This window comes from Dipteris shenzhenensis, chromosome 19 (assembly GCF_047967505.1).
Source record: "Dipteris shenzhenensis isolate YYH24624 ecotype China chromosome 19, Dip_SZ_1.0, whole genome shotgun sequence".
Classification (NCBI taxonomy): domain Eukaryota; kingdom Viridiplantae; phylum Streptophyta; class Polypodiopsida; order Gleicheniales; family Dipteridaceae; genus Dipteris; species Dipteris shenzhenensis.
Genome location: NC_141614.1, coordinates 18,304,675 through 18,317,484, shown reverse-complemented (window position 1 = coordinate 18,317,484; position 12,810 = coordinate 18,304,675). Strand labels below are relative to the sequence as shown.

The window sequence follows — 12,810 nt, the reverse complement described above, 5'->3', positions numbered from 1 at the left end:
GATTGCATGTGTAGACGGGCCCAAAAATATTATTGCAATCATGAAAGACAATGCTTTCAACTACAAGAGTGTTGGAAAAGCTATCAAAATATGCATTGACAAATCACATGGGTGCCTTGCACTGGTGACACACTAAATTTCTATTCCTAGGGATCCTTATCGGCGTGCATTGCAACATGCAATATTACAAGAGGTTACAACTAATTTAGATAATCTCATAGTTCCATTAAAAGTTGATGATGTTGGTGGCATTAGTCAGCAAGGGCACTTAGATATATATAATGTCTTTGTAAATGCACTTTGAGGTCAAGGTGGCTAGCCCACCATAGCCTCCACCTTTGTCCCTTAGCTGCACCTATGTACAGTGCTTGTTGTAGTTCTTCATCCTGCCGACAAGTTCCATCTTCTCTCTTGGAATACCCTGCCATGTTTTCTATTGACAGGGGTATGTTTTAGCCTGGAACCACCTACCACAGATTTGTACAGTAGCCTGTGTAGGTCCGTACTGTTGCAGACCTTCCACGCAATCCTACTCAAGGTGCCTCCTCTAGTCGCCATGCTCCAGCCACCAGAACCTACCAAAAATTGTTGTGACCTCTCTACTCCAGCCATGTGTCTATCTCATACAAAATTACTACACTAGAGGCTCCACTCTTGGCCAAGTCCATGAATATGTTGCCCACATGGCAGCCTGTTTTCTACCCATGTGGTAGCCCCTCTATCTCTCTTTTCTTTGTTGTGAGGTGTTGCCCATGTGGCAACCCCCTCTCTAGGCTTTTCCCTCTAGGCATGTCTTTCCCTAGGTCTCCCTCCCCCATGCTCCCCTCATATGGGGGATTATAGATGGGGAGGTGACCTTTCCAACAAGTAGGTAACTATGGTGTATGGAAGCAAAGATGTAGGGGTAGTAAGAGCCCAAGCAATGTCATAGTAGTTCTTGTTAATATCTTGAAGAAAATCCATAAGGTTGATATCTTCTCCAAGGATGCTCCATCTTCTCCAAGGCTACTCAATCTATCCAAGGTTCTATTCCGTCCTCTCTAAGGCTTCTTAATCTCTCCACAATCATGTCTATGAGTTGCTCTCAGCTCTCCTATTGCTAGTTTCCCACAACTACCTTATTTTGGAGTTGAAATAAGTTTTAGGTGTTGATGAGGTCTATGGACATGTCATAGTAGCTAGTTGTGCTATGCTTCATAAGAGTTTATGGTTTTGAACCTTGTAGATGACACCATTGTTGATTTAGAGCAAGAGTTTGGACATGTTCTTGGATTCATCTCTTAGAAGATCACACATGTACGACTCTCGACCTTGATAGCATGCTACAACACAATGTTTGCTAATTGATTGTCTACCCTATGCACTGGAACAAATGCAAACCAAAGCAAGGAATTTGAACCAAAGGGACATGTATCACTCTCCAGGACACGTAGATCTTAGAAAATGAGCATTGAATCTCGTGCAATAGAACCTTACCCAAGTACTCATATGTGCAGAAAACTTGCTACCCAAATAGCTCAATTTAAGCCTGAATATACCTTCCAAATTTGCATTACACCCTACTCAAATGTGTGCTATCAATGGCATCTCTAAGTACAACAATGCCTCAAGGAGGTTATATTTATAGGAGAGAGGCTAGTCTATCCCCTCCCTCCAAGTTTGGCCATTTAGGCCTCAAAGATTGGCTAACCCAGTCTGTTAAGCAATTGATCACGCTGCCAACCTTCCCTATAGTAGGTCTTGTTGGAGTGTGTGTGGTCACCTCCCCATCTATGAGCTCCCAAAAACAGGAGAGCAAAGGGGAGTTGTACTTGTGTTTATGAGATGACATGTGGGCATTGATTTGGGATGCCACATGGGCTGATCTGACATGGAACATAGAGCTACCATATGGACAACACATTGTTTGTCATGTGGGCAGCATATAGATAAAGAAAACACAAGAAAAGGGGATGCCACATGGGCAGCACATAAGGCTGCCATGTGGGTAGTATAATTAGAAGAATACCTAGCCATGAATGGAGGTCCTAATGGAGAGATCCTATACAAAGTAGACAAGTGGCAAGTATGGACTGGTTGAAGTAATCTAGATGATATCACGAGGCTGACATTTTGGAGCAATCAAGCTAAGGTGTAGTAGATTGGCATAGTCAGAAACTATCCAGGATTGTAGACGCGTGCATAAGAATTTGTACAGGTGCTTGCAGCAGTACTAGCCTTCTCCTTTAGTGCTAGCCTTCTTCATGGTTGAGTCTTCCCTTCACCTCTAGAGCAACAACAGAAACTTAGTATGAAGACTTTGTATAAATGGATGCTCAAGTATGTGTGGGTGTGTGGATTTGTATGTATGAGAGGATATTTTTATACTATGGTCTACACCCATTGTTGGGCATTGATGACATCATTGGGGACGTTATAGTAGCCAGTCCCTGCTATGCGTAATGGAGTTGATAATTTTCAATCTTTATAATGAGATTGAAACTGCACTATGCTGTGTTTTTAGAGGTTGAGTTTGAGAATGTTCTTGGATTCATCTAGGTATGGATGGTAGCACGTTTGGTCAGTATGCTTTTTGTGCTTAAAAGCATGTGTTAAAAAAGCACAATTTTAGCACTTTTCAAGAGGTACTTGCTTGTGACATATATCCACCAGCCATGTAAATGCCCAAGGGTGGGGCCCAATGGCGGCTGCCCTTGGGGCCTGGCAGTAGTTCAAGAGGGACAGCAAAGGGCCCTTATATAGGGCTTCTTGCATAAAATCGGCCAGGGGGTGTCAATATAAATCTCTCTAATGGTCGGCTAGTTTTGGAGGGCTCAACCCCTATAAAAGGGCCTTGTGCCCTCATAAACCATCTTCTGGAGCAATAAGCAGGACATCATAGACCAGCACCCTTGGAGCCTATTCCTGGAGGACTAATAAAAGTTGGCAGGCTGGAGACCTAACTCAGCAACAAGGTGCTGCTAGGCTGATTCACAGGCAGTAAGGTGGAGAAGACCATTTTGGATGGAGAGTCTACTACGTTCAAGGTGGAGCACATGGGCTCAAGTCTAGAGATATCCGACAAATAGTAGAAGTACATGGTGGTAAGATCAAAGGACCCCTCTTTAGTACTTTGGATCTATCTCTCTTTTGTATTGTGTCCATAGCTTTGGACGAAAATATATATTCTTTTGGTAGCTTCTATATCTGGCTGGTTCATTGTCTATTGATGATTTTGCACATCTATTTGATGCACATTAAGTATGTTAGTTTGTGATTCCATACCCCACACACACTATGTGAGCTCCTAGGGGCTATTCTATAAGTCTTCTGCTGTGCGTACTCTAACACTACTTGCTTCTCACATACAAGATTTTATCTCATTTCCACAATGTCACTACCATTCATGCTATGCTTGAACAATGTATCAACACATAAAATCTGCATTCATAGCCATTGCACAATCAAGTGGGCATTGTTCAGTAATAGACCTCAACCATGGATAAAATGAGAAACAAAGTCAAGTGACATTATCCTAGGGAATAAAACTTAATGATGTGTTGTTAGCAATCATATAATCCAACCTAGACTTATGAATTGAGCATTCAATAGCAAATTATGATGTACTAGACCTTGGGACATGAACCAGAATGAAGGGATGTTGGAGGTGGAGGAAGCACAAGTAAGGGGTATGCTTTGCCATGCTAAGCCTTGGATATGGTTGCTGCTTCCCTGGGCATCCCAAAATGCCACGGCCCACCCAAAGCTTCAGCGCATCATGCTTAGAGGATGCGTAAGGTGAGTACAATTGTGTCTCATGGCTTGAGAGCTAGAAAACAAAGGCTAGGGAGCTTCCCATATCCTACTACTTCACAAATCGTCCAATCCATTGAGTGGTAAGGGAGGTCAACAGGATAGTTTCCCATCCATTCTTGAGAACATGTAGATCTAGATCCTCCTTGAAACATATCTTCCCGCCTAGACTCTGCCATACACTGGGCGGTTCTAATCAAATTGCTAAGTTGCAGTGATTTCATTGTCGTATAGGGCAAACAAAGGCGGGCATACTCCAAGACAATAATGGACTCATCTGGATGGAGTTAACTTTATCTCATCATGCTTAGAGGACGCGTAAGGTGAGTAGAATTGTGTCTCGTGGCTTGAGAGCTAGAAAACGGAGTCTAGGGAGCTTCCCATATCCTACTGCTTCACATATCGACCTAGAGTCTGCCATAAACTAGGCAGTTCCAATCAAATTGCTAAGTTGCAGTGATTTCATTGTCGTATAGGGCAAACAAAGGCGGGCATACTCCAAGACAATAATAGACTCATCCGGATGGAGTTAAGGCTGTTTCCCACTTTGTAGTATATAGTTCCAAGTGAAAGAGTCAAAACAACATAGATAGCAAGTTGCATCCAGTAATACGGAACATCTCTATACATGTTCTTGAACGATCTTGAACGACCTTCGAGTGAGAACATGAACTTGGGTTTAGGGTTTAGGACGACTATAGCTACTATCCTCCACTGGTGCCCCATCCGGTCCATTCAGTGGTCATGCTGAATATGGTCAAATACTTTTACTACTCTTTGTTCCTCCTCTCTCAGCAGATTGTAGAACCTCATTCCCCTCCGTTAACAATAAGAGAAGATCGAAATTTGTACCTGCATCTTGGATATGTTAATCACATGGCCTACAACCACCAGCTGACTTGTTATAAGCTTGGACGATAATGTGTATCACTTCCTCAATTTTGGGCATCACTCTTGCAACACCTTCCTCAATGTCCTGTGGTATGTTATATGACAAACATCATTACAAATCTTCCTTCAGCCTTGTGGCTTTATCACAAGTTAGAGTGTAAAAGTACATTCGTGGGTGATGGTAGGTGAATCCAATGGTGAGGCCATTCATTTTTGCAGATCTACTTACTCATTCAAAGTCTTTGTTGATTGTACGAAAGTCATGATCTGATGGGTTTTGAGCAGGCGGGCAAGGGAAACCATTATGAGAGAAGAACTATCCAAGGATAGTGAACCATCCAAATCTCTCCTGCAACAACATTCATAGACTTGCTTTGGCCATCAAAATCATTGCATTTCATGCTCCATAGTTACGACTTAGACATTTTCTTGGTCACATTTGAGTCTACTGTCAAACTCCTACAAGACCCTCGAAATCTTGGAGGTCAAGATTGGTTTGAGCATTGCCTTATTATTTAAGCCTGAAAAAGCGAGTTAACGCTTTAGAATGATGGGAAAATCCCCAATCAACCATGTAGGGTAAAAACGAGAGTTGCTAAGACAAGAACCCATACCAAGACTAGTAAGCTCTAACAGCGAAGATGGGTAGAATCACTTGCTCTTGGGTGTTGGAGTTGGGTTTATAGCTGGAGCCAAAACAAACAACTCAATCTCTGAGGGGACACCCTATTTTGCTGCTCAACAATTGTGATATCATCCTAGTTCACTTTCAAGGAATGCCATTTTGAGTTCGGCTAGCATTTCACGTCCATGTCCTCAACTCCAACGATGGTGCCAGGGTAGCCACACAAATATGTGTTTCTCATATCACATTAAGAACAATGTCATTGCATTGAAGGATAAGCGAGATTATGGATGCACGTAGAGATCATCAGGCTCCAAAGGATAGAGAACTTTCTTGGTAGTGGAAGGGAGCATACTATGCACATAGTGTGGAAGGAGAATATTTTCTCACTTCAATTTTCCCCACAAATACCCTCCCCCCAAACCTCGGCCTTTGGGCTCCCATACTGTGCACCTAGTGTGGAAGGAGATCAATATTTTCTCACTTCAATTTTCCAAACAAATACCCTCCCCCCAAACCTCAGCCTTTGGGCTCCCAAATCCCCACCCTTTTCCCCCTAGCACTAATCACTTTTGGATGTTGATCTCGCCCCTAAGAAGCCCTCCTCCCACAACTCTTGTAGCAACTAAAAATACTCAAAACTTAGACATGCAAAGCCATATAGGTTAAATGGAAAGGCATGCAAGAAAAAAAGAGAGAAACCAAAAGTTTCACGTAACAATTTATGTCCCTTATACACTAGATATGTGGATCCTACACCACATTGCTGTGGACTATCTATTTTATGTATATATATAACCCTAAACCTTTTGGCACCTCATAATCTCTAGCCCAACTTTGTCCATTTGTTTACAACTTCATAGAGATTCGAATGCCTTTGACATGGGGGTCAACCGCAGCCATGTCACACATCATGGAACATGTCATAACATTCATGTGCATAGAAATGAGATAGAAATGTGGACTTTTAGTGGACCTAGATGCTAACTTTTACCTCTTACATAACATTTGGGTCTCATGATTTATAAACAATTTTGTGATCCCTTGTAGCCTTGTAGGATGGCTTTACAGTCTAATTTTTCAAGTTTGAGGTTCACTTACCAATATTTCATTTACATGTCAAGCTTTGTGGATACATCCATGACCTCTTAAAAGATGGAAGAAATTATCAATTGGGTGCCTTAATGTAAAAAAGGTGACTTAATTAAAAAAGATACTAGTGTGTGGGTGTTTTCTACTTTTGAATAAGATCATGATACAAACTACCTGCAAATACTTTTGACTCTTGCAACCAGTGTAAATTCCAAAGTTTAAGGTTAAGAAGTAAGGGAGGTACAGGAATCCTTTGGAAATGATTAGAAATTTTTAGAAATGCAAGTTGGCATAGGAAATCCTAATAAATTTCAAATGGTATTTTAAATGCTAAGTTAAATGAGTCCATTTACATAGTACAAATGGAGTCTATGAAAATCCTCAAAACAACAAAAATAAAAGTCCACTGACTTACATGCAAATTAGAGATCAATATATGTACGAGATCATAGCATCCGGGTGGTCCAAAGGCTAGAGATAGCAAGAGAGAGAAAATCATTCTAGAATTCAAGAAAAAACAAGAAAAGTGCCTGCTCATTGCAAAAGCAAATAGTATTCCAACATGTCCCATGACGTAAACCACTTTACCAAAATGTCCACATTGCATGTGGAGAGTTTCTAGAAATATTTTAATACAAAACACCCTTTTGTATGTTGACATTTAGGTCTTAATTTAATTCCTTATGTATATTTAAATCTGTAAGTAATGGAATTAATAAAAACCCATCTGTTGAACTCACGTGATAGGGTTACATATGGTGAGTGAACCCCCCCCTCCCCCGAGGATAGTCTACATACATTTTTGCCTCGATACCATCTAATCACAAATTTGATTGCTAAATTTTGGATATTTGAAGTTGCTATAACCTGTATTTTCAAATATTGGTAGTATTTTTAGATTGAGGTTGTGCATGCAATTGTAAGAGTTTGACTCTTTAATTTTATTGTCATTCAATTTTCACAAACATGCCCAATCCACAATTGAAAATTCATGTTGTCCTTTAGTTGTGAGAGAGTTGGATAGTCTTTTACAGCATGCAATTTGAATATGTATCTATTAAAAAAACTTCTTCTGTCAAACCCACGTGCTATGCTTACATATTTATGAGTGACCCCCCCATGTACCATTCCAATGCCCATTACTTTTTTACAAGATGGACCTATATGTCATATATGCCAGGATCGTTTTGATACAACAACTAGCTATTATGCTCTTCCTTACCACCATTAGTCTCACCTGGCTTGCCTTGTAAATGATTAAAGGTTAGGAGTGCATGTGCAGCCTATAATGCTCTTGTAGCATTCTTCTTCTCAAGGTATTTCAAATGAGTTCTCATACTATACAGTTTTGGCTTGACATCAACCCTCAAATGTTCTTCAAAAAATCTTGCTTAAAGTAACATATCTATTACCCATAATTAGATTTAACCCTTATTTTGATACTACATCTTCATGAATGATGGCCTTTAAAAGATCCTTAAAATACCTCCTTTCATCCCAATGACAATGTCCACTTCCTTTAAAATTTGTAACTAGCCCTTCTTAATTGATAGTGGGAATCTGCGTGTATTAAGATACAAATTCATAAAACTTAGAAACCTATATAGGTATTCCTTAAACCCCTGATTATCGTGGTGCAATAATGATCCCACTTATTGTTCTTGAAGAATGAACATATCTTGGGCAAGACGAAGCACGCCTTTCTCTAAGCAGCATCGGACCGATTCATCCAACATGTCTATCAATGATGTATGCTCAAATTTAAATCCCAACTTAATCAATTTCTCAGATGAAAGATGGAAAACCGGTGCATCCTTAGGAAACCTAGCCACCAGCACGAGTAAAAAAGTAAGATTAGCTCACTACCATCAAAGATTAAAAGAAATTGAAATAAATGCGGTGATGAGATATGGCAACCATATGGAGAACCATGTGCCAATAATGATGACACATGGGTATCCTTTGGATACATGGAAAGAAAGTGGCTAGATTTTTTGAGAGAGAAAGGAAGCTCCTTCTATATATAAGAGTACTGAACCCGTGCTTTGCACAGATAAAGATGCATGGCCATCCTCAACCACTCCCCATCTGAAGGTGGATCTTTGATTCTTAAATTGCTAATCAATTCACCTTGCATACTTGGATTGGATTTTGAAATTTTGGCTAAGTCTTAACCCATGGCTCTGAGACCTTCCATCTCCTCCTTTCATTCCATTAACCTTCAATCTCCTCCTTCCTCCCAAAGGTGACCTTTCATTCCATTAACCTTCGATCTCCTCCTTCCTCCCGAAGGTGACCTTCCATCTCCTCCGTTCCATTCACCTTCTATCTCCTCCCCAAAGCTTGCCTCTTGTCTTTCCACCTCCTCCCCCCTCCAAGCCTCCATCCAAGAGCTCCTTCTTTGTGACACGTGGCACAAAGAAGGAGCTCTTGGATGGAGGCTTGGAGGTGTCATCTTTTTTTTTTGGGTGTCTGTGGTTATAGATATATATTTATTTATTTATTTCCGAGATTGGTGTCACTCAAAAGTCTATGCCACGTGGCATGCATATAGACCTCCACACGAAAGCAGGCCTTCCCCTTCATCCTTTGCTACCATGCTTCCTCTTCCTTCCCTTCCTCTCTCCTCTCTCGTCCCTCCTCCCTCTCTCCAACTACTCCCTAGGTACCTTGTCTCACCTATGCCCTCCTCCCTCTCTCCAACTACTGCCTAGGTACCTTCTAACCCTTCGTAGACGGGTCAAGTTAGAGCATTTCCTGTTGAGTGGCAATGAAAGTGGCAAATTTGAAATTTTAACTAAAAAAGTATTACATTCTAACGGGCTGGTTTAATGCGTGCACAATGTGATCAGTTATAGCTCAGAAGCTTACCTGTGAGCTGGCAACTTGACGCGAGGATACAGCTTGGATAGGTGCTCCGCCACCTCACGGATCCATGCCTCCTGTGCAACACAGATGTAGCGGCCTTCTGCAGCTGGTTCTTCGTACAAAAATATATGTGCCCTTATAGCATCCTCGGTATGAATGTAAGCTCGTCGGGCACTTATGAAATCGAACAAACGAGTTTCGCCTGCAGTAATTTGCGACAAATCATGGATCATCGTGTATCCAGAATAATTATTTGTATAAATGATGCTTGACAATCCGACCTATCGTTACCTGTTAAGACTGATATTGGAAGATGGACACTCGCTGGTAGTTCTGGCGTAAGAAAAGGTCCCACGGTAACCGCAGCATTCACACTTATAAGATCGATCTTGTTTTTCTCAGCGAATTCCCAAGCTGCCTTTTCTGCTAAAGTCTTGGAAGCGAAATAAGGCTGCCGACAAAGAATTCAACGAAGGAAGAAGCAAGCCTGATGAGGGCTAAAACAAACGCCAAAGAAACTTTAAGGCAGCTGCAAGTCGGATACGCGCAAAGCGAGCATTACCCAATTACTTATTTTGTTTTGGATGGATAAGCGCAAAGAGAGCATTACCCAATTACTTATTTTGTTTTGGATGCAAGACTCCGCAGACGTCCAGCTTGACTCGTCTAGCGTTTGCCCTTCCACAGAAAATCCAGGGAACATCAAGGTGCCTACGGTGGATGAGAAGACGACCCGTTTCACAGACGGTGACTTCGCAACGGCTGCAAGAACGTTTAGCGTTCCGCGGATTCCTGCGTCAATGGCCATCTGCACATTGCTGCTCTTAGGTAAGAAACGGTAGCGAACTTTGAACGGAAGTCAAGCTGGTAGCCTGTACGTAACAATGAGTCGGTATCATCCTTTTTAACAAATACAAACTCAACGTCGTACTGTGACCAGTGGATTGATACGTGGTCACCTGGGGATTCTCATATTTTTCCTGCACGGGCGCGGCAGTATGGAACACCCCATCGCAGCCATAGACGGCGCTGTCGTAGCTACCCTCTACAAACAAGTCTGCTCCAATTATGTGCAATCCGTCACTGGCACCCGGAAGACTCCTCAGGTGCGCTACTTTTGTTTCAGCATCTGCTTAGGATTGGAAACGCGATTTAATTACATGCGTTTGGTACGGGAATATATTTGCGTTTCGAAACGGAGGAATTAAAATGAATCCATCTCGCTTCTGATCTAATGATAGAAGCAATCAAGCAAGAACAAACCTTGCGGGAGCACGGTGCCTCTCACACGGTAGCCTCTTTCAAGCAAGCGCATAACCAGCCAAGATCCATAGAAGCCGTTGGCTCCAGTAACACAGACAGTGTCCTTGGCAGGGAAGCATAAAAGTGCCATATCTTCTGCCATAGAGAGATCGGTCCGCCTATCAGCACGAAGACGAGAGTTTTAGATATCGGTAAACACGACATGCCCGTACGTGTCCAACCCACCTTTTATAGGTCCCCGTTCCGTGGCATGTCAACTCCTTAGGTTTCGATAGATTTACACATATTCAGCATCGGCATTTTGTTCTAAAATCCGTAATTTTCAATCCACTAGCTGGATGAGGATGAAAACCAAATTTCTGATAGAAAAAATGCCATGCCAAAAAACCTGATTGAATTGCTTTTTGGAAATCCCTATTAATTTCTGTCCCTATAGTCATCGCCCTCCACTCCCATCTCTCTCCCAGCTTCCACGTCTCAGCTCTCGTCTCTCCCTCCCGCCGTTGTAGCTTCCCTCCGCCCTCTCGCCTGAGCTCCCTTCCCAGGCCTGCCGACTTCTCAGCTCTCCCTTCCCTTTCTCGCCTCCCCTTCTCTCACCTCTCTTCCCCCTTCCCCTCTCCTCACTATACAGGATAAACAATATTGAGCCGTTCTGCTTAGACCTAAGGATCGCTGTTGCTCACGACAAAACCACAATCAAATCACACAGCCCTTACCTTGCCCTTAGCGAGATCCTAGCATCGTGTAAAATTCTCGAAAACTTGCAAGTTTCGAAGGCAATCGTGTAATTGCGGGCATTTCGCTACACTGGTGGTGAACCTCTTCTTGTCATTCAACTACTGCAATTCTGAACATTACAGAGGTACAAAACGCCAACTCAGACTACGTATTGGAAAAGTCTACTAAAAAGCTCCATTGACATGACGATTATCTTGAGGAAGGGGCGAATAAGACTTGTTCATCAATATTTATGTTGCAGCATGTCACAATACATAGCAAAGGATTTCATTTCAACTCTCTTGTGTTCTACAGAGCAGGCAGGACAACTGACGCCGTGTCCTTGCAAACCTTCGGGTTGGCTCTCAAGCAGTTGTTGATGCAAGTATTCCACTTTCCTTTTGAGAGGGTCACCATCTATTCCCTCCATCTCCTTCCATCATCACCTCTCTTCCGGTGTCACCGTCCCTCACCTCTTGATTTCAAGTTCAATCCAAACCTTTAAGTATCTAAAAGTCTCATTTGCTATCCCAGCTTAATGCTCTGTTTTACTATAGGCCGGCAAAATTCGCCAATCTCAAATGGCTATCTAGACAAAACATTTACATCAGTCTCAAAATGAAATTGAACAACGAGAAAAGGTTCGACGGAAGCAATAATAGACAACCAGTATATGGTAGAGGAGAGAGCAATGCCTACTCGCAAAGCTCCAGCAGCTGTGGTGCCAAGGCAGTCCTCTCTGACAGCTCCACTGATTCTTTGTTGCGCACGTCCACAGGGATATGTTTGTGAATGCATGGAGGTTCAGACGTGCACTAGTTTTTTGACTAGATCACTTTGCACTTCGTACCTTCAATTGATTCAGACGATGGGATGGGGGCGTGATTTTGACAATCCCTACCTGTTTACAAAGATTAACAGCGGGGAGAGTCGGCAGGGAAGAAAAGAGGAATGGAGGAAAGGGGAGCAAGGTTGGAAGAAAGGCAAGGGACATAGAAGGAGCAAACGAAAGTAATGGGCAAAAAGCGATTAGTCTTGGCAAGCCACATAAATTTTTTTTTGTTTTTTAATCTAAATTTTATTTCCAAAATCATTAAATTAGGATTGGACAACAATGTACATTTAATTTCTAAACGTTTTTATTATATACTTGATTACATGTTATTTATTATTTTGAAACATATTGTTGTATTTCATTTTCAAACTATATATTTTGTTTCCAAAATAAAATGTCACTCTTATACTTTTTAGAATTTTTCTTTTTTTAATTAAGGAGAAACATATTACGAAGATTATCTAATTTTTTCCTTAAAAGCATTAAATTAAGGATTGAATAACAATTTACATTTAATTTCCATATTATGGAGATTTCTCCCAAATTTAAATTTTTAAAATCGTATTATTTAAATCAATTAATATTTTGTAAAACATTTAAATACTAATAATTAAATTGAAACAAATTTCATTATTTTCAATGAAATTACAAACTATAATAGTTGTTAAATCATTGTCTAAGTTTGTAATATGCTAAAGCAAGGGATCAAGGAGGATCGAAACACCAT

The 12,810-nt window shown here is 41.4% G+C and overlaps 1 protein-coding gene across 3 annotated transcripts; it reads right to left on the bottom strand.

Moving 5' to 3' along the window:
• Positions 1-7,917: 7,917 nt before the first annotated feature.
• On the bottom strand, positions 7,918-12,192 carry LOC147890174 (tetraketide alpha-pyrone reductase 1-like). 3 transcript variants are annotated; one of them, XM_087391072.1, is made up of 7 exons: positions 11,948-12,192; positions 10,532-10,689; positions 10,228-10,397; positions 9,879-10,076; positions 9,560-9,719; positions 9,272-9,470; positions 7,918-8,224 (listed from the first exon to the last, which is right to left on the bottom strand). In XM_087391072.1, exons 2-7 carry the CDS (start codon positions 10,671-10,673, stop codon positions 8,053-8,055), a joined length of 1,041 nt encoding a protein of 346 aa, XP_087247198.1. In that variant the 5' UTR covers positions 10,674-10,689; positions 11,948-12,192; the 3' UTR covers positions 7,918-8,052. The 3 variants fall into 3 exon arrangements, with proteins under 3 accessions (XP_087247198.1, XP_087247199.1, XP_087247200.1); XM_087391073.1 differs by lacking the exon at positions 11,948-12,192 and adding an exon at positions 11,248-11,372; XM_087391074.1 differs by lacking the exons at positions 10,228-10,397; positions 10,532-10,689.
• Positions 12,193-12,810: the final 618 nt, after the last annotated feature.

Bases quoted from the DNA above. Each gene is read 5' to 3' on its own strand.
- LOC147890174 (XM_087391072.1), bottom strand. From the start codon at position 10,673: ATGGCAGAAGATATGGCACTTTTATGCTTCCCTGCCAAGGACACTGTC. The intron at 10,077-10,227 runs GTGACCACGTAT...AGCAATGTGCAG, and splicing joins AAAAATATGAGAATCCCCAG to ATGGCCATTGACGCAGGAAT. The intron at 8,225-9,271 runs GTAAGCTTCTGA...GCTGGTGGCTAG, and splicing joins GTCAAGTTGCCAGCTCACAG to GTTTCCTAAGGATGCACCGG.